General features: G+C 46.7%; 1 protein-coding gene across 1 annotated transcript in view; it reads left to right on the top strand.

The window, feature by feature from the left end:
• The first annotated feature begins 395 nt into the window (after positions 1–395).
• Positions 396–23107, top strand: part of arfgap2 (ADP-ribosylation factor GTPase activating protein 2) — a 24755-nt gene continuing 2043 nt past the window's right edge. The window contains exons 1-15 of the mRNA XM_066684177.1: positions 396–528; positions 2416–2534; positions 2796–2868; positions 2992–3123; positions 4099–4179; positions 4605–4716; positions 5219–5275; positions 16771–16823; positions 19164–19300; positions 19993–20124; positions 20573–20701; positions 21702–21857; positions 22210–22336; positions 22563–22653; positions 22775–22896. Coding sequence (XP_066540274.1) covers positions 457–528; positions 2416–2534; positions 2796–2868; positions 2992–3123; positions 4099–4179; positions 4605–4716; positions 5219–5275; positions 16771–16823; positions 19164–19300; positions 19993–20124; positions 20573–20701; positions 21702–21857; positions 22210–22336; positions 22563–22653; positions 22775–22896 — 1593 coding nt within the window. The 5' untranslated portion in view covers positions 396–456. The remainder of the gene's footprint in view (positions 529–2415; positions 2535–2795; positions 2869–2991; positions 3124–4098; positions 4180–4604; positions 4717–5218; positions 5276–16770; positions 16824–19163; positions 19301–19992; positions 20125–20572; positions 20702–21701; positions 21858–22209; positions 22337–22562; positions 22654–22774; positions 22897–23107) is intronic.

The raw sequence follows: 23107 nt of genomic DNA, 5'->3' as shown, positions 1-23107 counted from the left end.
TGCCTTGCTCCGGACACACCGCGACCATGAACTGGAAAAACCGTTACAATGAATGAGTGAATGAATCTTAATGTATTGGCGTTTACATTGACCAGGCTGTCTGGAACTTTGGGGGAAAAAAAAAAACCCCAAAAAACAAAAAATTGAGTATAATAATAATAACAACAACAACGTTAATTATTAACCATTATAATCTTTAAAAAGTTTTGTATAAAATAATGTATGTATAACAACAATAAGATATAATATTTCAGTAAAATACGCTAGTGTTTTAATCCAAATTATTTATAATTATTTTCATTTTATTGAGAAATTGATTTAATTATTATTAGTGATAATTATCCATAGGGCTCTTATTTTGTAGTGTCATACGGTAGCGCTCCGTGGTCTTTTATTGTGTCGGGTGCTGTGTGCTCTGTGTGTTCTGTGTGCTCTACGCGCTCTACGCTGAGGAGGATGGCGATGGATCCGAGCAAAACTGAAATCCTCACCATTTTTAAAAGACTGCGCTCTGTTCCCACTAACAAGGTACCGACACACATTCAGGGCTCCGGCCCGAGCCGTTACAGCGCCGTGTGGCCTGTTCGGGCCTGATACGAAGCCGTTGTTCCCGGTGGTTTAGTGTTTGATTACGTGTCATTTCTCGGTGGTTTGTTAAGCCGGTTTCGTTCGAGGCCTAAACACCGACAAACAGCAATAAAACCCGGATAAACCGATATAAACAGCTGACAACGAAGACGTTAAATTCGTTGCTCGTTATACAGCATCAACACATCGCGTGTAGTCTTTTCTCTTACGAACTTAGTATTTGCTGTATTCTTACCGGAATTCTACGTTCCACCTTAAATTACACTAATCGCGACGGCATTTAAGGTAGTTCGGAAAATTCCAGTAGGTTTTTCCTTTAGAGTCTCCCATATAAATTCAATTATAGTTTAATTTTGAAAGAAAAGGCGATTTAAAAGAGGAACCTAAAGTATAAATGTTAAAGTAATGTAGCTTAGAACTTTAAAACAGAGATATACAAATAATGACATATGTGGGGATATATTTGTGAGTATTTAGTTATAAGAATAATGAAACATAGAATAAACGAAAGAATATATTTAGATTTCGTTGAGAGGGTGAAGTAATTCTTCACATTTAAACTGATACTGAGCTGGTGAACTGTTGGGAATAAAGATATATTAAAGAGACCAGGACTAATACAGCAGCTGTAGTGAGGGAACCTCTGGCTGATGTGGGAACGTTCGTGTATAATTTAAATGGGTAAATACTGTAATGTTGATACATGGGTTGGTGAAGCACGGTAAAAACAAAGCATTGTTGGAACAGGATTAGGAATTATTTGCTTTAGCTGGTTTTCAAGGCTTGTAAAGCCACGTATGCATAAAAATACCAGCATCTCAAATGACTGAAACAGGGAAATACAGGTTCTAACAAAAGAATGAAGTCTGTTTGATTGTGTGTGATATAGTGGCTTGATTTTTAGTTTGTTTACCTCCTCTGAGTTTCATCGTTAGAAGGTGGTTTCGTAGTCCGTCTGGAATCTTTCTTTAAATGTAAACATTGTTATGAGGAATCTGAATTATTATTATCATCAGTCTCATGCCAAATCTGCGTCTGTAGTTATCTGCTGATTTGTTTTTGATGTTATGCAGTTGTACAGGCACCTTAATATTCATTCACTTTAGTAGATTATACATATGACTATTGATGAATGTTTATCTAATGATTGTACTATGGAAAAGTAATATGTTGAAGTGATTTTTGCGGACACTTGTGTGTAAAATGTCTGCAACCTCTAAGTATGAGCCTAATGAATTTGTACGTAGCTTTTAGATCTTTTTATATATTGATCTAAGAGACTCTAAGGGCATATTATGAGTAAATCAGTTTGTGAGTACATTATTAGTTCCCCTTATTTGTTTATCTGAGCTTTTGCAAATCCACAAACTGTGAAAGAAAACGACCCTCTCAGGTTTTTTTTTTTTTTGTGATCAGCTCAAGTCTCAAAACATGGGAGTCATTCTGAATTCGTGCTGTATCTTATGTAAATTACAAGGCACTGAAACAAGTGTACTGTTTAAATATGGTGAAAAAGAGAATGTGGAAGAAAGAGAACACACCAAAAATGATAAAAAAATCAGTGTTTCTTCTCATCGGGCACTGATTGTGAAATCCAAAGCATGACACACACTTCATTAAGACCCCAGGAACTGTTTTAATTTATTTAAAAGGGTACGTATTATACAGCTATTATCTGAACAGAATAATGTGTAAATATTAAATTCGCTCTGGTATCAAAGTCCAGGTTTGAATGCAGTATCTATCTTAGTTTTCTTGGGTTTGTTAATTGTGCTTGAACAAAAGGGAAGTCCCCCTCTGGAACCACTCTTCTTCTCTTTCCTCCAGGCCTGTTTTGACTGTGCTGCTAAGAACCCAAGCTGGGCTAGTATTCCTTATGGAGTTTTCCTTTGTATTGACTGCTCGGGGATCCATCGCTCCCTGGGTGTTCACCTGAGCTTTATCCGGTTTGTGTTTGGATCCTTCTCTTTATTTGTTTCTGTGTTAAATGCTGAGTGAATAGTGTTCAATATGCATGTGTTTGTGGTGAGAAGCTTGTCAAATAGCTTTACACCAAATTATGATGCTAACGAAACCATTCTTATTGAGAAATTGAATGCTACACTAAACTTAAAGGTGATGTTTTGTCAGAACCGTCAACTTTAGCAGTAAAAGAGTGGGGGGGAAAAACATGTTCTTCAGCTGTAGTCTCTTGTTGCTCTTTCCAGATCCACAGAACTAGACTCCAACTGGAGTTGGTTTCAGCTGCGATGTATGCAGGTTGGAGGGAACGCTAATGCAGTAGGTTCTCATGCTGAATCTTCTCGAAGGCATTTAAAACATTGTAGTAATTTTGTTTGTGTTGGTGGGAAAATGGCCGATGTGTGTTGTTCATTGTCCTCTGGGAATCTTCCTTGTGTGTAGACTGCATTCTTTCGCCAGCACGGCTGCACAACCAACGACACCAACGCAAAATACAACAGCCGTGCTGCCCAGATGTACCGTGAGAAGATCCGCCAGCAAGCCAATGCTGCTCTCTCCAGATATGGCACTGATGTAAGCTACAGGACACAAATGTGACGACTCAGACTAATATTCATTGGGAAATACGCCAGTTCAATCGCAGTGTTAGTTTTTGCCAATATTGCGCAACTCAAATGTAATCAAGACCCTTCAGAGGTTCTACTTTAGGGAACTACACATCTGAAGAGTTAGCCTAAGACCTCACAGTTATTGCAGTGGTTACGAATGAATGCCTGTGTCTAAGGCATTGTTTTATAAGTTTTGCAGTGACATTGAACAGGAAAAAAATGTTGGACAGGTACAGGCGTTGGACAATGAAAGTGAAACACCTGGTTTTAGACCACAGTAATTTATTAGTATGGTGTAGGGCCTCCTTTTGCGGCCGATACAGCGTCAGTTGGTCTTGGGAATGACATACACAAGTCCTGCACAGTGGTCAGAGGGATTTGAAGCCATTCTTCATGAAGCCATGCAGGATAGTGGCCAGGTCTCTACGTGATGCTGGTGGAGGAAAACGTTTCCTGACTCGCTCCTCCAAAACACCCCAAAGTGGCTCAATAATATTTAGATCTGGTGACTGTGCAGGCCATGGGAGATGTTCAACTTCACTTTCATGTTCATCAAACCAATCTTTCACCAGTCTCGCTGTGTGTATTGGTGCATTGTCGTCCTGATACACGGCACCGCCTTCAGGACACAGTGTTTGAACCATTGGATGCACATGGTCTTACTGGTGCAATGTGCAGTTAATGAAGATTGGCCACCAGGCCATTGAGACCATTAGGTAATGAGTATGTAAACAGTTCTCCACACTTTCGGTTACACACTCGTTCCATGTTCACAACATCAGCCAAACTTTGCCCCCGCGAGTCACTGGATCAAACTCCACATTTTACAGCAACATTGTATAGTCGTACGTGTTTACTCAGAAAGTTGTGCTGAAACAGCGGGGGGAGGATTGTTATGGGTTTGCGCTTTTGTTGCTAATGACAATATTTTACCCTTCAGCTTTGGATCGATAATTCAGGAAACGTTCAGTCTCCGAGTGCTGAAAAGAAAGTGGCGGATTTCTTTGACGAACACACTCAGGTATGCTTTCAAGTTTCATATTATAAGTCATTTGCTGGGGGGTTAACCCTTTAGGGTGTGTTATCTGAGTATGTTGCCTTTAAATAACTTTACAACCATTCGAAAGGTCGATAAACACTTAAAGTTGTGGAGCTGAGATTTCTAACATTTATCTGTGATAAAGAAAGACAGTTCAGTGAAAACCCAGATCTGTATATACTGTATATACTCCTCTGTATTATCCACCCACACCTTCAGAATGGGTACAGATTCATGTGCCCAGTTTGCCAAATTGTACTGTTACACCCACCCCCGCTCATATATATCCTTCCATTCCCGTCTCTAATGAAGATGATTTTTGTATAAATTATATATTTTTGACTGTGAAACTAAGCCACTGCAGCTAGAAAAATTAATATTTTTTATTCACACATTTTGTTCTACAGCCTGCCAGCTGGGACATGGCATCTCCTTCTTTGTCTGAACAGAATGGAGCAGACACTGTGACTCCTCAACTGGAGCAGGATGTTCCCAGAGTCTCAGAGAATGCTGCAGCTCGTGAGTCTGCTTCCATACACATATTAGGTGTTAATTTGTCAGAAATGAACCATGGGAGGGCAAGAGAAAATAAAATACAGGAGGGACTTAATGTGGACAAATTGGGCAGCTTACAGGACTCACAACATCTGCTGTTAGCTTCTTGATGCCAGATACAAGACACAGGACACATTCAGAGGTCGGTTGGACTTCGTGTGTCGAGGGGTTTTGGTGAAACAATGGAGACCTACATATTTTAAACAGGTGGTTACGTTAAATCTGATCAGGTGCACTTTGTGCTTGTACGCTTACAGAGTAGTCGTCTAGCTCTTCATAATTTATTAGCGCCTTTCACCCTGGCCAAGACCCCCACGGGACCGCCAGTTTAGGTAGTGGATCAAGTTTAGGTGTGAAATGTGAATTATTACAATGCGTATTACTAATATTCATTACCAGTTTATTAAGGCTTTACATCTTAGTGAAGAAACAAGCTCTGAATAACGTCTCTTTTCTACTTTTTCAGAGCTAGAGGAAGGCCCCAGCATTGATGGGTTAAGCATAGACGCAAAAGCTCCTATAGGTGAGTGATTTTTCATACTTTTTCTTTTTCTTTCTTTCTTTCATTCTTTTTCTCTTTCTTTTATCTTTTTCTCCTTTCTTTCTTCTTTCTTTCTCTTTCTTTTTCTCTTTCTTTTCTTTCTTTTTTCTCTTTCTGTCTTTCTTTTTTCTTTCTTTCTTTTCTTTCTTTCTTTCTTTGTTTTTCTTTTTTCTTCTCTTTTTTTTCTTCTTTCTTTTTCTTTCTTTCTTCCTGTGTGTGATGGGAAAAATATCTAAAGCCATTTAACTGGCCTGTTAACATTTATTAATTGGAAAACCATTAACATTGGAATAAAAGACATTTGATATTTCGTAGTTATTTTATGATTTTACGCTATTCTTAAAATGAACAAAGTTGAACACATACACAATGGCTGAAGTGTAGTTTGATGTAAACCCGTCAGCCATAGCTTTATAAAAACATTCTTGGTTCTGTGGTCTGTCAGTTCCTTTAGCTCCACTGACCAGACAAAGGTCTATGTAGTTTTACACTTACAGCCTGTAGTCCGATTGTTGCTCTGAATACTTTGTTTGCCGTCTTTCACCCTGTTCTTAAACGGTCAGGACCCCCACAGAACCACAACAGGTTCTGATATTTTGGGTGGTGGTTCATTCTCAGCGGTGATTTGACACTGATGTGGTGGTGGTGAGTGAGTTGAGAGCTGAGAGAATGGACAGTGGATGTAGAAACGAGGTGGTTATATTGTTATCGCTGAATTGTTTAAATTGTTCAGGTTATTGAATTTGAGCTTTTTTTTTTTTTTTCTTAATTGACGTGCTTCATTAAAAACAAAACAAAAGCTATATTCACGCCCCCTCATTCATTCGTATCAAACTCATCAGTGTGAGGTTTGTTTAAAATCATGAAAGATTTGATTACCTTACATACTATACACTTAGCAGCAGGTGGTGTCGCAGTCACACAGCTCCAGGGTTCTGGAAGTTGTGGGTTCAAGTCCGGCTCCGGGTGACTGTCTGTGAGGAGTGTGGTGTGTTCTCCCTGAGTCTGCGTGGGTTTCCTCAGGGTGACTGTGAGGAGTGTGGTGTGTTCTCCCTGAGTCTGCGTGGGTTTCCTCAGGGTGACTGTCTGTGGGGAGTGTGGTGTGTTCTCCCTGTGTCTGCGTGGGTTTCCTCCGGGTGACTGTCTGTGAGGAGTGTGGTGTGTTCTCCCTGTGTCTGCGTGGGTTTCCTCCGGGTGACTGTCTGTGAGGAGTGTGGTGTGTTCTCCCTGTGTCTGCGTGGGTTTCCTCCGGGTGACTGTCTGTGAGGAGTGTGGTGTGTTCTCCCTGTGTCTGCGTGGGTTTCCTCCGGGTGACTGTCTGTGAGGAGTGTGGTGTGTTCTCCCTGTGTCTGCGTGGGTTTCCTCCGGGTGACTGTCTGTGAGGAGTGTGGTGTGTTCTCCCTGTGTCTGCGTGGGTTTCCTCCGGGTGACTGTCTGTGAGGAGTGTGGTGTGTTCTCCCTGTGTCTGCGTGGGTTTCCTCCGGGTGACTGTCTGTGAGGAGTGTGGTGTGTTCTCCCTGTGTCTGCGTGGGTTTCCTCCGGGTGACTGTCTGTGAGGAGTGTGGTGTGTTCTCCCTGTGTCTGCGTGGGTTTCCTCCGGGTGACTGTCTGTGAGGAGTGTGGTGTGTTCTCCCTGTGTCTGCGTGGGTTTCCTCCGGGTGACTGTCTGTGAGGAGTGTGGTGTGTTCTCCCTGTGTCTGCGTGGGTTTCCTCCGGGTGACTGTCTGTGAGGAGTGTGGTGTGTTCTCCCTGTGTCTGCGTGGGTTTCCTCCGGGTGACTGTCTGTGAGGAGTGTGGTGTGTTCTCCCTGTGTCTGCGTGGGTTTCCTCCGGGTGACTGTCTGTGAGGAGTGTGGTGTGTTCTCCCTGTGTCTGCGTGGGTTTCCTCCGGGTGACTGTCTGTGAGGAGTGTGGTGTGTTCTCCCTGTGTCTGCGTGGGTTTCCTCCGGGTGACTGTCTGTGAGGAGTGTGGTGTGTTCTCCCTGTGTCTGCGTGGGTTTCCTCCGGGTGACTGTCTGTGAGGAGTGTGGTGTGTTCTCCCTGTGTCTGCGTGGGTTTCCTCCGGGTGACTGTCTGTGAGGAGTGTGGTGTGTTCTCCCTGTGTCTGCGTGGGTTTCCTCCGGGTGACTGTCTGTGAGGAGTGTGGTGTGTTCTCCCTGTGTCTGCGTGGGTTTCCTCCGGGTGACTGTCTGTGAGGAGTGTGGTGTGTTCTCCCTGTGTCTGCGTGGGTTTCCTCCGGGTGACTGTCTGTGAGGAGTGTGGTGTGTTCTCCCTGTGTCTGCGTGGGTTTCCTCCGGGTGACTGTCTGTGAGGAGTGTGGTGTGTTCTCCCTGTGTCTGCGTGGGTTTCCTCCGGGTGACTGTCTGTGAGGAGTGTGGTGTGTTCTCCCTGTGTCTGCGTGGGTTTCCTCCGGGTGACTGTCTGTGAGGAGTGTGGTGTGTTCTCCCTGTGTCTGCGTGGGTTTCCTCCGGGTGACTGTCTGTGAGGAGTGTGGTGTGTTCTCCCTGAGTCTGCGTGGGTTTCCTCCGGGTGACTGTCTGTGGGGAGTGTGGTGTGTTCTCCCTGTGTCTGCGTGGGTTTCCTCCGGGTGACTGTCTGTGAGGAGTGTGGTGTGTTCTCCTTGTGTCTGCGTGGGTTTCCTCCGGGTGACTGTCTGTGAGGTGTGTGGTGTGTTCTCCCTGTGTCTGCGTGGGTTTCCTCCGGGTGACTGTCTGTGAGGAGTGTGGTGTGTTCTCCCTGTGTCTGCGTGGGTTTCCTCCGAGTGACTGTCTGTGAGGAGTGTGGTGTGTTCTCCCTGAGTCTGCGTGGGTTTCCTCAGGGTGACTGTGAGGAGTGTGGTGTGTTCTCCCTGAGTCTGCGTGGGTTTCCTCAGGGTGACTGTCTGTGGGGAGTGTGGTGTGTTCTCCCTGTGTCTGCGTGGGTTTCCTCCGGAGGAGTGTGGTGTGTTCTCCCTGTGTCTGCGTGGGTTTCCTCCGGGTGACTGTCTGTGAGGAGTGTGGTGTGTTCTCCCTGAGTCTGCGTGGGTTTCCTCCGGGTGACTGTCTGTGAGGAGTGTGGTGTGTTCTCCCTGTGTCTGCGTGGGTTTCCTCCGGGTGACTGTCTGTGAGGAGTGTGGTGTGTTCTCCCTGTGTCTGCGTGGGTTTCCTCCGGGTGACTGTCTGTGAGGAGTGTGGTGTGTTCTCCCTGTGTCTGCGTGGGTTTCCTCCGGGTGACTGTCTGTGAGGAGTGTGGTGTGTTCTCCCTGTGTCTGCGTGGGTTTCCTCCGGGTGACTGTCTGTGAGGAGTGTGGTGTGTTCTCCCTGTGTCTGCGTGGGTTTCCTCCGGGTGACTGTCTGTGAGGAGTGTGGTGTGTTCTCCCTGTGTCTGCGTGGGTTTCCTCCGAGTGACTGTCTGTGAGGAGTGTGGTGTGTTCTCCCTGAGTCTGCGTGGGTTTCCTCCGGGTGACTGTCTGTGAGGAGTGTGGTGTGTTCTCCCTGTGTCTGCGTGGGTTTCCTCCGGGTGACTGTCTGTGAGGAGTGTGGTGTGTTCTCCCTGTGTCTGCGTGGGTTTCCTCCGGGTGACTGTCTGTGAGGAGTGTGGTGTGTTCTCCCTGTGTCTGCGTGGGTTTCCTCCGAGTGACTGTCTGTGAGGAGTGTGGTGTGTTCTCCCTGAGTCTGCGTGGGTTTCCTCAGGGTGACTGTGAGGAGTGTGGTGTGTTCTCCCTGAGTCTGCGTGGGTTTCCTCAGGGTGACTGTCTGTGGGGAGTGTGGTGTGTTCTCCCTGTGTCTGCGTGGGTTTCCTCCGGAGGAGTGTGGTGTGTTCTCCCTGTGTCTGCGTGGGTTTCCTCCGGGTGACTGTCTGTGAGGAGTGTGGTGTGTTCTCCCTGAGTCTGCGTGGGTTTCCTCCGGGTGACTGTCTGTGAGGAGTGTGGTGTGTTCTCCCTGTGTCTGCGTGGGTTTCCTCCGGGTGACTGTCTGTGAGGAGTGTGGTGTGTTCTCCCTGTGTCTGCGTGGGTTTCCTCCGGGTGACTGTCTGTGAGGAGTGTGGTGTGTTCTCCCTGTGTCTGCGTGGGTTTCCTCCGGGTGACTGTCTGTGAGGAGTGTGGTGTGTTCTCCCTGTGTCTGCGTGGGTTTCCTCCGGGTGACTGTCTGTGAGGAGTGTGGTGTGTTCTCCCTGTGTCTGCGTGGGTTTCCTCCGGGTGACTGTCTGTGAGGAGTGTGGTGTGTTCTCCCTGTGTCTGCGTGGGTTTCCTCCGAGTGACTGTCTGTGAGGAGTGTGGTGTGTTCTCCCTGAGTCTGCGTGGGTTTCCTCCGGGTGACTGTCTGTGAGGAGTGTGGTGTGTTCTCCCTGTGTCTGCGTGGGTTTCCTCCGGGTGACTGTCTGTGAGGAGTGTGGTGTGTTCTCCCTGTGTCTGCGTGGGTTTCCTCCGGGTGACTGTCTGTGAGGAGTGTGGTGTGTTCTCCCTGTGTCTGCGTGGGTTTCCTCCGAGTGACTGTCTGTGAGGAGTGTGGTGTGTTCTCCCTGAGTCTGCGTGGGTTTCCTCAGGGTGACTGTGAGGAGTGTGGTGTGTTCTCCCTGAGTCTGCGTGGGTTTCCTCAGGGTGACTGTCTGTGGGGAGTGTGGTGTGTTCTCCCTGTGTCTGCGTGGGTTTCCTCCGGAGGAGTGTGGTGTGTTCTCCCTGTGTCTGCGTGGGTTTCCTCCGGGTGACTGTCTGTGAGGAGTGTGGTGTGTTCTCCCTGAGTCTGCGTGGGTTTCCTCCGGGTGACTGTCTGTGAGGAGTGTGGTGTGTTCTCCCTGAGTCTGCGTGGGTTTCCTCCGGGTGACTGTCTGTGAGGAGTGTGGTGTGTTCTCCCTGTGTCTGCGTGGGTTTCCTCCGGGTGACTGTCTGTGAGGAGTGTGGTGTGTTCTCCCTGTGTCTGCGTGGGTTTCCTCCGGGTGACTGTCTGTGAGGAGTGTGGTGTGTTCTCCCTGTGTCTGCGTGGGTTTCCTCCGGGTGACTGTCTGTGAGGAGTGTGGTGTGTTCTCCCTGTGTCTGCGTGGGTTTCCTCCGGGTGACTGTCTGTGAGGAGTGTGGTGTGTTCTCCCTGTGTCTGCGTGGGTTTCCTCCGGGTGACTGTCTGTGAGGAGTGTGGTGTGTTCTCCCTGTGTCTGCGTGGGTTTCCTCCGAGTGACTGTCTGTGAGGAGTGTGGTGTGTTCTCCCTGAGTCTGCGTGGGTTTCCTCCGGGTGACTGTCTGTGAGGAGTGTGGTGTGTTCTCCCTGTGTCTGCGTGGGTTTCCTCCGGGTGACTGTCTGTGAGGAGTGTGGTGTGTTCTCCCTGTGTCTGCGTGGGTTTCCTCCGGGTGACTGTCTGTGAGGAGTGTGGTGTGTTCTCCCTGTGTCTGCGTGGGTTTCCTCCGAGTGACTGTCTGTGAGGAGTGTGGTGTGTTCTCCCTGAGTCTGCGTGGGTTTCCTCAGGGTGACTGTGAGGAGTGTGGTGTGTTCTCCCTGAGTCTGCGTGGGTTTCCTCAGGGTGACTGTCTGTGGGGAGTGTGGTGTGTTCTCCCTGTGTCTGCGTGGGTTTCCTCCGGGTGACTGTCTGTGAGGAGTGTGGTGTGTTCTCCCTGTGTCTGCGTGGGTTTCCTCCGGGTGACTGTCTGTGAGGAGTGTGGTGTGTTCTCCCTGTGTCTGCGTGGGTTTCCTCCGGGTGACTGTCTGTGAGGAGTGTGGTGTGTTCTCCCTGTGTCTGCGTGGGTTTCCTCCGGGTGACTGTCTGTGAGGAGTGTGGTGTGTTCTCCCTGTGTCTGCGTGGGTTTCCTCCGAGTGACTGTCTGTGAGGAGTGTGGTGTGTTCTCCCTGAGTCTGCGTGGGTTTCCTCAGGGTGACTGTGAGGAGTGTGGTGTGTTCTCCCTGAGTCTGCGTGGGTTTCCTCAGGGTGACTGTCTGTGGGGAGTGTGGTGTGTTCTCCCTGTGTCTGCGTGGGTTTCCTCCGGGTGACTGTCTGTGAGGAGTGTGGTGTGTTCTCCCTGTGTCTGCGTGGGTTTCCTCCGGGTGACTGTCTGTGAGGAGTGTGGTGTGTTCTCCCTGTGTCTGCGTGGGTTTCCTCCGGGTGACTGTCTGTGAGGAGTGTGGTGTGTTCTCCCTGTGTCTGCGTGGGTTTCCTCCGGGTGACTGTCTGTGAGGAGTGTGGTGTGTTCTCCCTGTGTCTGCGTGGGTTTCCTCCGGGTGACTGTCTGTGAGGAGTGTGGTGTGTTCTCCCTGTGTCTGCGTGGGTTTCCTCCGGGTGACTGTCTGTGAGGAGTGTGGTGTGTTCTCCCTGAGTCTGCGTGGGTTTCCTCCGGGTGACTGTCTGTGAGGAGTGTGGTGTGTTCTCCCTGTGTCTGCGTGGGTTTCCTCCGGGTGACTGTCTGTGAGGAGTGTGGTGTGTTCTCCCTGTGTCTGCGTGGGTTTCCTCCGGGTGACTGTCTGTGAGGAGTGTGGTGTGTTCTCCCTGTGTCTGCGTGGGTTTCCTCCGGGTGACTGTCTGTGAGGAGTGTGGTGTGTTCTCCCTGTGTCTGCGTGGGTTTCCTCCCGGTGACTGTCTGTGAGGAGTGTGGTGTGTTCTCCCTGTGTCTGCGTGGGTTTCCTCCGGGTGACTGTCTGTGAGGAGTGTGGTGTGTTCTCCCTGTGTCTGCGTGGGTTTCCTCCGAGTGACTGTCTGTGAGGAGTGTGGTGTGTTCTCCCTGAGTCTGCGTGGGTTTCCTCAGGGTGACTGTGAGGAGTGTGGTGTGTTCTCCCTGAGTCTGCGTGGGTTTCCTCAGGGTGACTGTCTGTGGGGAGTGTGGTGTGTTCTCCCTGTGTCTGCGTGGGTTTCCTCCGGGTGACTGTCTGTGAGGAGTGTGGTGTGTTCTCCCTGTGTCTGCGTGGGTTTCCTCCGGGTGACTGTCTGTGAGGAGTGTGGTGTGTTCTCCCTGTGTCTGCGTGGGTTTCCTCCGAGTGACTGTCTGTGAGGAGTGTGGTGTGTTCTCCCTGAGTCTGCGTGGGTTTCCTCCGGGTGACTGTCTGTGAGGAGTGTGGTGTGTTCTCCCTGTGTCTGCGTGGGTTTCCTCCGGGTGACTGTCTGTGAGGAGTGTGGTGTGTTCTCCCTGTGTCTGCGTGGGTTTCCTCCGGGTGACTGTCTGTGAGGAGTGTGGTGTGTTCTCCCTGTGTCTGCGTGGGTTTCCTCCGAGTGACTGTCTGTGAGGAGTGTGGTGTGTTCTCCCTGAGTCTGCGTGGGTTTCCTCAGGGTGACTGTGAGGAGTGTGGTGTGTTCTCCCTGAGTCTGCGTGGGTTTCCTCAGGGTGACTGTCTGTGGGGAGTGTGGTGTGTTCTCCCTGTGTCTGCGTGGGTTTCCTCCGGAGGAGTGTGGTGTGTTCTCCCTGTGTCTGCGTGGGTTTCCTCCGGGTGACTGTCTGTGAGGAGTGTGGTGTGTTCTCCCTGAGTCTGCGTGGGTTTCCTCCGGGTGACTGTCTGTGAGGAGTGTGGTGTGTTCTCCCTGAGTCTGCGTGGGTTTCCTCCGGGTGACTGTCTGTGAGGAGTGTGGTGTGTTCTCCCTGTGTCTGCGTGGGTTTCCTCCGGGTGACTGTCTGTGAGGAGTGTGGTGTGTTCTCCCTGTGTCTGCGTGGGTTTCCTCCGGGTGACTGTCTGTGAGGAGTGTGGTGTGTTCTCCCTGTGTCTGCGTGGGTTTCCTCCGGGTGACTGTCTGTGAGGAGTGTGGTGTGTTCTCCCTGTGTCTGCGTGGGTTTCCTCCGGGTGACTGTCTGTGAGGAGTGTGGTGTGTTCTCCCTGTGTCTGCGTGGGTTTCCTCCGGGTGACTGTCTGTGAGGAGTGTGGTGTGTTCTCCCTGTGTCTGCGTGGGTTTCCTCCGAGTGACTGTCTGTGAGGAGTGTGGTGTGTTCTCCCTGAGTCTGCGTGGGTTTCCTCCGGGTGACTGTCTGTGAGGAGTGTGGTGTGTTCTCCCTGTGTCTGCGTGGGTTTCCTCCGGGTGACTGTCTGTGAGGAGTGTGGTGTGTTCTCCCTGTGTCTGCGTGGGTTTCCTCCGGGTGACTGTCTGTGAGGAGTGTGGTGTGTTCTCCCTGTGTCTGCGTGGGTTTCCTCCGAGTGACTGTCTGTGAGGAGTGTGGTGTGTTCTCCCTGAGTCTGCGTGGGTTTCCTCAGGGTGACTGTGAGGAGTGTGGTGTGTTCTCCCTGAGTCTGCGTGGGTTTCCTCAGGGTGACTGTCTGTGGGGAGTGTGGTGTGTTCTCCCTGTGTCTGCGTGGGTTTCCTCCGGGTGACTGTCTGTGAGGAGTGTGGTGTGTTCTCCCTGTGTCTGCGTGGGTTTCCTCCGGGTGACTGTCTGTGAGGAGTGTGGTGTGTTCTCCCTGTGTCTGCGTGGGTTTCCTCCGGGTGACTGTCTGTGAGGAGTGTGGTGTGTTCTCCCTGTGTCTGCGTGGGTTTCCTCCGGGTGACTGTCTGTGAGGAGTGTGGTGTGTTCTCCCTGTGTCTGCGTGGGTTTCCTCCGAGTGACTGTCTGTGAGGAGTGTGGTGTGTTCTCCCTGAGTCTGCGTGGGTTTCCTCAGGGTGACTGTGAGGAGTGTGGTGTGTTCTCCCTGAGTCTGCGTGGGTTTCCTCAGGGTGACTGTCTGTGGGGAGTGTGGTGTGTTCTCCCTGTGTCTGCGTGGGTTTCCTCCGGGTGACTGTCTGTGAGGAGTGTGGTGTGTTCTCCCTGTGTCTGCGTGGGTTTCCTCCGGGTGACTGTCTGTGAGGAGTGTGGTGTGTTCTCCCTGTGTCTGCGTGGGTTTCCTCCGGGTGACTGTCTGTGAGGAGTGTGGTGTGTTCTCCCTGTGTCTGCGTGGGTTTCCTCCGGGTGACTGTCTGTGAGGAGTGTGGTGTGTTCTCCCTGTGTCTGCGTGGGTTTCCTCCGGGTGACTGTCTGTGAGGAGTGTGGTGTGTTCTCCCTGTGTCTGCGTGGGTTTCCTCCGGGTGACTGTCTGTGAGGAGTGTGGTGTGTTCTCCCTGAGTCTGCGTGGGTTTCCTCCGGGTGACTGTCTGTGAGGAGTGTGGTGTGTTCTCCCTGTGTCTGCGTGGGTTTCCTCCGGGTGACTGTCTGTGAGGAGTGTGGTGTGTTCTCCCTGTGTCTGCGTGGGTTTCCTCCGGGTGACTGTCTGTGAGGAGTGTGGTGTGTTCTCCCTGTGTCTGCGTGGGTTTCCTCCGGGTGACTGTCTGTGAGGAGTGTGGTGTGTTCTCCCTGAGTCTGCGTGGGTTTCCTCAGGGTGACTGTGAGGAGTGTGGTGTGTTCTCCCTGAGTCTGCGTGGGTTTCCTCAGGGTGACTGTCTGTGGGGAGTGTGGTGTGTTCTCCCTGTGTCTGCGTGGGTTTCCTCCGGGTGACTGTCTGTGAGGAGTGTGGTGTGTTCTCCCTGTGTCTGCGTGGGTTTCCTCCGGGTGACTGTCTGTGAGGAGTGTGGTGTGTTCTCCCTGTGTCTGCGTGGGTTTCCTCCGGGTGACTGTCTGTGGGGAGTGTGGTGTGTTCTCCCTGTGTCTGCGTGGGTTTCCTCCGGGTGACTGTCTGTGAGGAGTGTGGTGTGTTCTCCCTGTGTCTGCGTGGGTTTCCTCCGGGTGACTGTCTGTGAGGAGTGTGGTGTGTTCTCCCTGTGTCTGCGTGGGTTTCCTCCGGGTGACTGTCTGTGAGGAGTGTGGTGTGTTCTCCCTGTGTCTGCGTGGGTTTCCTCCGGGTGACTGTCTGTGAGGAGTGTGGTGTGTTCTCCCTGTGTCTGCGTGGGTTTCCTCCGGGTGACTGTCTGTGAGGAGTGTGGTGTGTTCTCCCTGTGTCTGCGTGGGTTTCCTCCGGGTGACTGTCTGTGAGGAGTGTGGTGTGTTCTCCCTGTGTCTGCGTGGGTTTCCTCCGGGTGACTGTCTGTGGGGAGTGTGGTGTGTTCTCCCTGTGTCTGCGTGGGTTTCCTCCGGGTGACTGTATTTTGTAGTGATATTAGTAGCTATATTAGTGTCTAACGGTACATTTCTGTACAAAATTGTAACAGGATAATTTAATGAGTATTGTGATGCTTTTATAAACTAACCTGAGTTTTTCAAATCTTTATTAATATGATCAAGCAAGAGAATATGCATAATAATAATAATAATAATAATGAAAGGTTTTATAGTACTGTATTCACAAAACACTACTATCACGAGGCATGAACTTGAGTCCCCTGTCCATAATAGAGGCAAATGATAGAGCCATGCTCTCCCTATAACAGGCTCTATAAAACATTCCTGTGTTAATACTCTTTAAGCAGTCTCTGCTCTGTTAACACAGATGACTCAATGAGATTGGCGCCTGATGAGCCGGAGAACCTTAAAGGTGATTTGAGTGATATTTGAATGTCTGGATGCCTCCTGGCTGACTGGATATCAGCAGCATGTTCCTGAGCTTGATTGATGCTTGAGTGGAGTGTGTCACACCTGCTTTTCCTATAAAACCACCAGTTTCCTTTTGTTTTATTAACAGTCGAGCTCCAGCCAGTTATAACCAGGCTTCTGCTACGTTTCCCTGATAATACATTTTATAAGCTCAAGTTGCACTAAAAAGAGGTATGTGTAGAATGACTGTGCTTGCCATGATGAAATTTAGTTGACAAACTATTGCCATAGTAATTAATATGATTTGCCAGAAATATTTGACATCTCTCACAAAACAATAGATTTAAAATTCCAAAGTACATGTGGAAGTCATGGCAGGTTGGACGTAAACTAGGCAGCCCTGCTTTCGCTGGATTCTAAGCTGAAGGCCTGTATGATGAGCTGTAGTAGTCCAAAGTGTGTGCACGCTCCGTTTTTGACTTTCAGAATTACGATAACGATCACTGATCTCATCAAACGCACTTTGTTGGAACTGCTCTTCTCTGGCCTCGCTGCTTGTTATCTTAAAGTCTTCCTGAACAGAGCCCGTGCACACGGGAGGTGCACAGAGGATTAACGTACTGGAATAATGAGATTAGAGATGCTCTCTTTCTGTTTCAATGAAAGGAGTGCTGTGATTGGACCATGAGAAAGGATGGGTATTTGTGTAAAACTTAGATGGGTTTTGAGGTAAATGTTTGGGTTTTTAATCTGATATTTTGTTAGTGGTCCATAATAAACTTCATCCAGGTCTGAACCTGCGGGAGGGTCCACTTATTGAATTACTCTGAGCAGTTAAGTAAGTGGAGTTTATTAGGAATGGACATAACTATATAGACTAGTTAAACTATTAATAGTTTTTAAAATAAAATAAAAAAACTAGAAAAAGGCTGAAAATGCATGTGTTGGAGCAGTGGAGGAATTTAAATGTGGTGTTATTCAAATGTATTTGTGTTTAAACGTATGATCCAATCAGATAATTGTGACAAATCCAACTCCTAATGATGTTTTGTGATGAATGAGATGTGCTGATTAAAAACAAATCATGCTGCTTTAGAGAGTCACAACTAAAGCGATTGTTTTTATTCCCTCTGAAAAATCTGTTGTCTTTTTTTTTCTTCCAGAAGCGAGATCCTCCATCATAGGAAAGAAGAAGCCTACCACTGCCAAGAAAGGGGTAGGGGTCTTACAATTCCAATCATATCTGTTGTCCATTTAACTCTCTCCTGGAGTGTGTCCATGATGTAACATTACTTTCACATAGCCACTAGGTGGCTGTCTTACATTATGCCTCACTGACTGTACAGAGTCGGAGCATTCATACAGCCTTTGTGATACTTTCCCCAGCCTGAAGCACATCAGTATTCCTGCTGAAACAAGTTGTTGCTTATACAGACTGCGGACATCAATGTCTGTCTAATCTCTTCTATTCCTGATGTATTGATTACCCTTAGACAACGTTTGAAGCATTTCCTTGTGCTTAGGAAAAGAACTAATATCTGTTTGACTCTGAAATGGCAAAGGGCTACATTTATGACTGTGGTTTCTCAGTCCGTGCTTTTACTGTGCCTTTTGAAACTATTGGAATGTTTATCCATGGTACTTTTATCTTATATTAGTGGTCACTTGCATCATAAGTGATTTTCAACATTTAAATGTTCCTTACCTATTAGTAGGGACCCCAAGTTCAGCCACTTGAAAATGAAATATCAGGAATTCTAGCTAACTTTAAATAAATATAAGAACTTTACTCACTCAAATAAACATTTTTCAGGAGTCAAATATGTGTAGATTAATGTCCAAGACTTGCTTGACTTTGACAGTATATATGTTTTTATATAAAGACGTTTTTGTTTAAGTAGGTGCCAATACTGCTAAGATTATTGGTGCCCCCTAACTTCGGCCACCTCCGCTGCTTGTGACAGTCAAACGAGACAGTTGCTACCACATTCGGTGGTTTTGAGAGGTTCACAATGAGATTACGTTTGTCCTGTGTTGGTATCCGTACTCTACATGTAAGGATTAAAATGGCGGTAGATTTTTCCCCTCAGAGAAAAGGAAGCTAACCGCTAAGCTAACTTTTACACTGAGGTAAATATCTGTCGCGAAATGTAAATGTGTTGTTTTCCACATGCGGTTTTGCACACAAAGAATCACAACACTGTTAGAGATACTTAAATATTGTTTAGAAATGTGATTTCTTGCAAGACTGATGTTTAAATGCCCTACTAAGGCTTGAACTTACGTTTTATTGTTTTCCCAAATGCGATTGGTGAAGAGAGCGGAATTGCACATATATGGCAGTGGCCGGAAGTAGAGGAAAGACTGATATATATCTATACACCAATTTACAATTAATACAGTGTTGACAGATCCAAAATGTAAATTTATAGTTCTACATTTAGCCATTAGTTATTTTATTTAAGAAAATACTCATTTGAAAAATGAGTATTTCTATTTTGGACTCTTTAATGCACTACCAAAAACGAATGGCTCGGTAAGTGAAATTGTTGTAAATTACAGGATTAAATGTAATATATCTAAAGATATTTTCTTAAAAGTCTAAGAACGTTTTAGTTTGTTTGTTTATATAAGTATATTGGTAGGTAATTTATTCCTGTATTAGTCTCTTGTAAATATTAGTGATGCACAATATATCGGCAGCCGATGTATTATTTGCTGATAGGTGTATTATTATTATTATTATTATTATTTTTTTTTTTTTTTTAGCTATTCTTATCAATTTGAAATTGGAATTTAAGCCAATATTACAACCAATAATATGCACTGACGCCTGTAAATTGTCTGCCGTGTGGACGTTTTTCACAGTTTCCGCAGATAACAGTCTCTGCGATTAAAGTTCTCCGTGGTGAAAACTAATTTAAAGTATTAGCTCAGTACACACACACACACACAGATAGCGTGAAGGTTAAATGACAGTAAGATATTCTCACGTGATAAAACACATGAAAATGGATTATAGAGTCAGTCAACGTCTGAATTTATTACTGAAACACGATGCTAAACCATTACAAACACTAACTCAAACACACTTGCTCGGAGCTGCTTTATGCCCCGCTCTCCAAAACAAGCCCGGTGCTGAACTAATTAGCGCCCCTCTAGAAACCATTCATGTGGAACCATCAGTAAATGTTTGATAACAATATAAATTGATACGAAATAAAAAGCACAGAAATGTACCAATACTGAGGAAAAGGCTTGTCCTATGACAACAAGTTTTTTTTTGCTTTAATTACAAAAAGATACACTTATCAGTTATTATCTGTATCAGCTACTCCAAGGTGCTAAATATCAGTTATCATATTGGCCCAAAAAATTAAAAATTCCTAGCATCCTTTGTACATATGTCTAAAAGACAGTATTCTTAGTATTCTTACAAAAGTATTGTAATGAGAAATCGTAGGTGTATTTGCTAGATTTAAGGAATATTTAACTTGGTAAGACATTTATCTCTTTTCCTTGATGCTCCCTGATATTTGTGTTGTGTTGTCCTCAGCTGGGGACTAAGAAGGGTCTGGGGGCTCAGAAGGTGAGCAGTAAGAGCTTCACTGAGGTGGAGAAACAGGCCCAGGTGGCAGAAAAGCTGAGGGAGGAGCAGGCTGCTGAGGCCAAGAAACAAGCTGAAGAGTCCATGTAAGCTTCTACACAACAGCAAATGCATGCGCTTGTGCACTCACTCACTTTAAGTACATTCTCTGAGCCGAAGAACCTTGAATACATACATTAGTACTGTTAGTTTGTTCTTGTCTACCTGTTTTCCAATAACCTGTTTGCATTAGCACATTAATTTGGCTGTTTGGGGCCTACCAGCTCACAGCCTGTCAAATAAAACAACCCAGTCAGTTCTCTGTTAGGGTAAAACAGGGTAAAAAAGAGCTGTTCTGTTCTTGATCCTCTTTTAACATGAAGTACAGAGACTTTATATATGTACTGCCTCCTCATCTCAGTACCTCCATGGACAGAGCAGGTTGGAGAAAGCAAACACACAACAAATGCAGAGAAATTAGAGTTGGCTCTCCCCTTTTTTTGCTTCATTAGTTCTGCGTTAACAATCAGGTCTTAATTTCCGTCGTAGGCTGGAGGTGATGTAAATATTTAAGTTTTCAAGATCTCAGATAAATCCAAAATCTCTAGCTTTGGTGCAAAGTTTAAGAAAGTTAAGATGATGACTGTATTTGGGGAGAAAACCCTGCCAGTTTTGCTGGACTGTTGCTTTAAGATAAAACAGCTCTGAGTACAATAGGAATTTTCTGGCTCATTCAGAACTATAAAAGTCTTGCTGTTTTAGTTTTTTTTTTTCACTTCTTTGGTTCGGTTCCATGCAGTGTGGCGTCTATGCGCCTGGCCTACAAAGAGCTGGAGATTGACAGAAAAATGGAAGAGAAGAAGCTGCAGAACTTGGACGGGAAGAAGAGGGAACAGGCTGAGAGGCTGGGAATGGGCTTCGGGGGCAGAAGGTACCACTAACCTCTGTAACACAGCTTGAGAAACAGCAGTGTGTGCTTCATTCTGTTCCTGGAGTTCCTTGAACATTGCATTATAACATGTACTTTGCTTTTTAAATGATTTAAAAGATTAGTAAGTAATTTTAACCCTGAAAAGTAGCATCAAATAATAATTAAATCATACAAAGTATAGAACTGCTTTTTTTAAACCCCTGACTGGATCAGTTTATGCTCCAAAGAGCAGGGAGAGCATGTGGGGTCGGTTTAAAATGAGTCTAAGTGTCAGTGTAACATCTGTCTCATAATGTGAAGAAAATAAGAGGGCTGTCTTTTTAAAACTGCTTAGAAGCTTAAGTATCTTTCATGATTTAGGTTTGTTGTAGAACAGTGTACAGTTCAGTCCAAAATCAGGTTTAAGAAACTGATCTGATATTTTTTTTTTTTTTTCACTCCTCTCCAGTGTTGTGTCCCATTCTGTGATGTCAGAGATGCAGGTGATTGAACAGGAAACTCCAGTGGGGTCAAAGTCTTCCTCTCGCTCCAAGGTGGACATGTTTGATGAACCTGGGTTTACCTCCGGACCACCAAAGTAAGTCTTGAACAGAGCACATCTGACCATCGCTTGATTCAGCAGTTGGTGTGTTTCAGCAGATAATTGGTTAATCAGATTCTTCCTCGTCTGACCGTGTGGAGAAGCACAAAGGCAGTGCTTACATTCATTCATTCATTATCTGTAAGCGCTTATCCAGTTTGCGGTGGGTCCAGAGCCTACCTGGAATCATTGGGCGCACGGCGGGAATACACCCTGGAGGGGGCGCCAGTCCTTCACAGGGCAACACACACACACACACACTCACACCTACGGACACTTCTGAGTCGCCAATCCACCTACCAATGTGTGTTTTTAGATTGTGGGAGGAAACCCACGCAGACAGGGGGAGAACACACCACACTCCTCACAGTCACCCAGAGTGGGAAACTAACACACAACCTCCAGAACCCACAACTATGACACTACCTGCTGTGCCACTGTGCCGCCCCGTCGGGGAATTGAACCCCGGTCTTCCGCGTGACAGGCGGAGATACTGTCCACTATACTAAGGCAGTGCTGACGCTCTTATTTCTGTATCACTGTATTGTAGAGTAGTTACACTGTTATAGTTCGAATATTATTTATTTCTGATTAATCTTTTGCTTTGTGTTAACACTCATTTATTTATTATTCATATTTTTATTAGTTTAAAGAGATCTGTCTTTTAATTTAACTTGTAAAGCTGTGACAAGTCTCTGTAAGGAACAGTTGGCTAATTAAATGTGGCTCAGGAGACTCTTCGTTTTATTGTTTGTGTGCAGTTGGTCGTTAAAATGTAATGCTTATAGGTGTTGATCCAGGATGTCTTCCTGTATTTTATAGATGTGTATATCGGCATTGGCAGATATGTATAATATCGGTATGTTTATATAGGACCTCTCAGCTAAAGTCATGAACAGATAAAATGTTAATTTGACAGCCCTTAGAATCTGAAGGTTTTTTAATTATTAAGTGTATAATCACACGTGTAATCTTGGTCCATTTTGTGTGACGGCAGGTACAAGGACAACCCTTTCACTACAGGAGACAGCTTTGGCTCTCGGTGGGATTCAGACTCTGGCTCCACCTCTTTCTCCACCTCCTGGGCTCTGGAGAAGGAGGAGCCTAAAGAGACTGAGGTCACCATCTCAAGTATCCAGCCAATTGGAGAAAGGTTAGTTTTGCCTAGTCGGGTATGTTTTGTTTGCACTATGTTCTCGGTCTCTTATTAGGGCTGATGATCATTAATTCTTTATTAATAAGAGTATTTACTGCTAGTCAAAAAGACTAAACACATATCTTTCAGTGTTTAAACCATTAGTTTAATCCGTCTCAACTTCAGTCTGAAAAAAATGTGAGAAAATGGCTCAGCCGTAAAACAGCACTTGGTAAAATAGTCATATTCGCCCTCTTTTTGTTAAAATAGTAGTGTTTTAATGAGTATTTTAGTCATGAGCATTGTTTTAGTGGCAGGGCAAACATCTCTCTGATGCTGATGAGTGACGTACATGATATAAATATCGCAGGTTGCCCAGCAGACGGAAGGCAGAACCCTCCATTCCTGTTGCAGAGTCCAGTGAGGCACGGCAGAAATTCGCTAACGCAAAGGCCATCTCTTCAGACATGTTCTTCGGCCGTGAGAGCAATGCCGAGGTATAATTTTTCTCTATGAAATGAAGAATCGTTTTTCTACCCTGACATGCCCTATGCCAAGAGAAGTGTACTGTGCATTGGTGGAGTACCAGTCAATCACTCTAAGGGTCATTTGTGATAAAGGACTAATCATCCAACCTCAGTATCATTTTTGGAAGAAATGTTGGGAGTCTTCTGGACATTGTGTGTATGTAACCAAATATAATATTGTCGTCGTGTGTTTCAGTATGAGGCAAAAACCCGTCTCGAGGGAATGTCTGGCAGCACCTCCATCAGCTCTGCTGACCTGTTTGGAGACAGTAGCAGCCGTTCTTCAGGTGAGTGTGTTTGAGCCTGACCCGACTTGCCTGAGAATGCCAAATCTTCTGTGCGAGAGTCTTTTGTTCAGATACTGACGCGTGTACGTGACTGTGCCCCTCCCAACTCCCCCTTTTGTAGGAGCATCAGGGTTTGACAGCGTGCTTCCCTCTGGGCCTGACATTGCCCAGTTTAAGCAGGGGGTGAAAACTGTGGCTGGAAAAATGGCCGTGCTGGCTAACGGAGTTATGAACACCATTCAGGTGAGTTGAAGACACCCTGGACACGACCTCTCAGAACGGTGTCTAGGGCTGGGCAGTACACAAACCGCACAATATTGCAGTGCTTAATCTCAGGGTCAGGACCACGTGGTCGGAGCGGACCAAACAAATGTGAAAATGATTTTGAAATTTTGTGGCACAGTGGAGAACAAAGATGGCTTCTCTGGTGTAGAGTGTTAAAGGCTGTAAATGA

This window comes from Hoplias malabaricus, chromosome 11, assembly GCF_029633855.1.
Source record: "Hoplias malabaricus isolate fHopMal1 chromosome 11, fHopMal1.hap1, whole genome shotgun sequence".
NCBI classification, from domain to species: domain Eukaryota; kingdom Metazoa; phylum Chordata; class Actinopteri; order Characiformes; family Erythrinidae; genus Hoplias; species Hoplias malabaricus.
The sequence above is the reverse complement of the archived record's forward strand: the minus strand, read 5'-3'. Positions and strand labels throughout refer to the sequence as shown.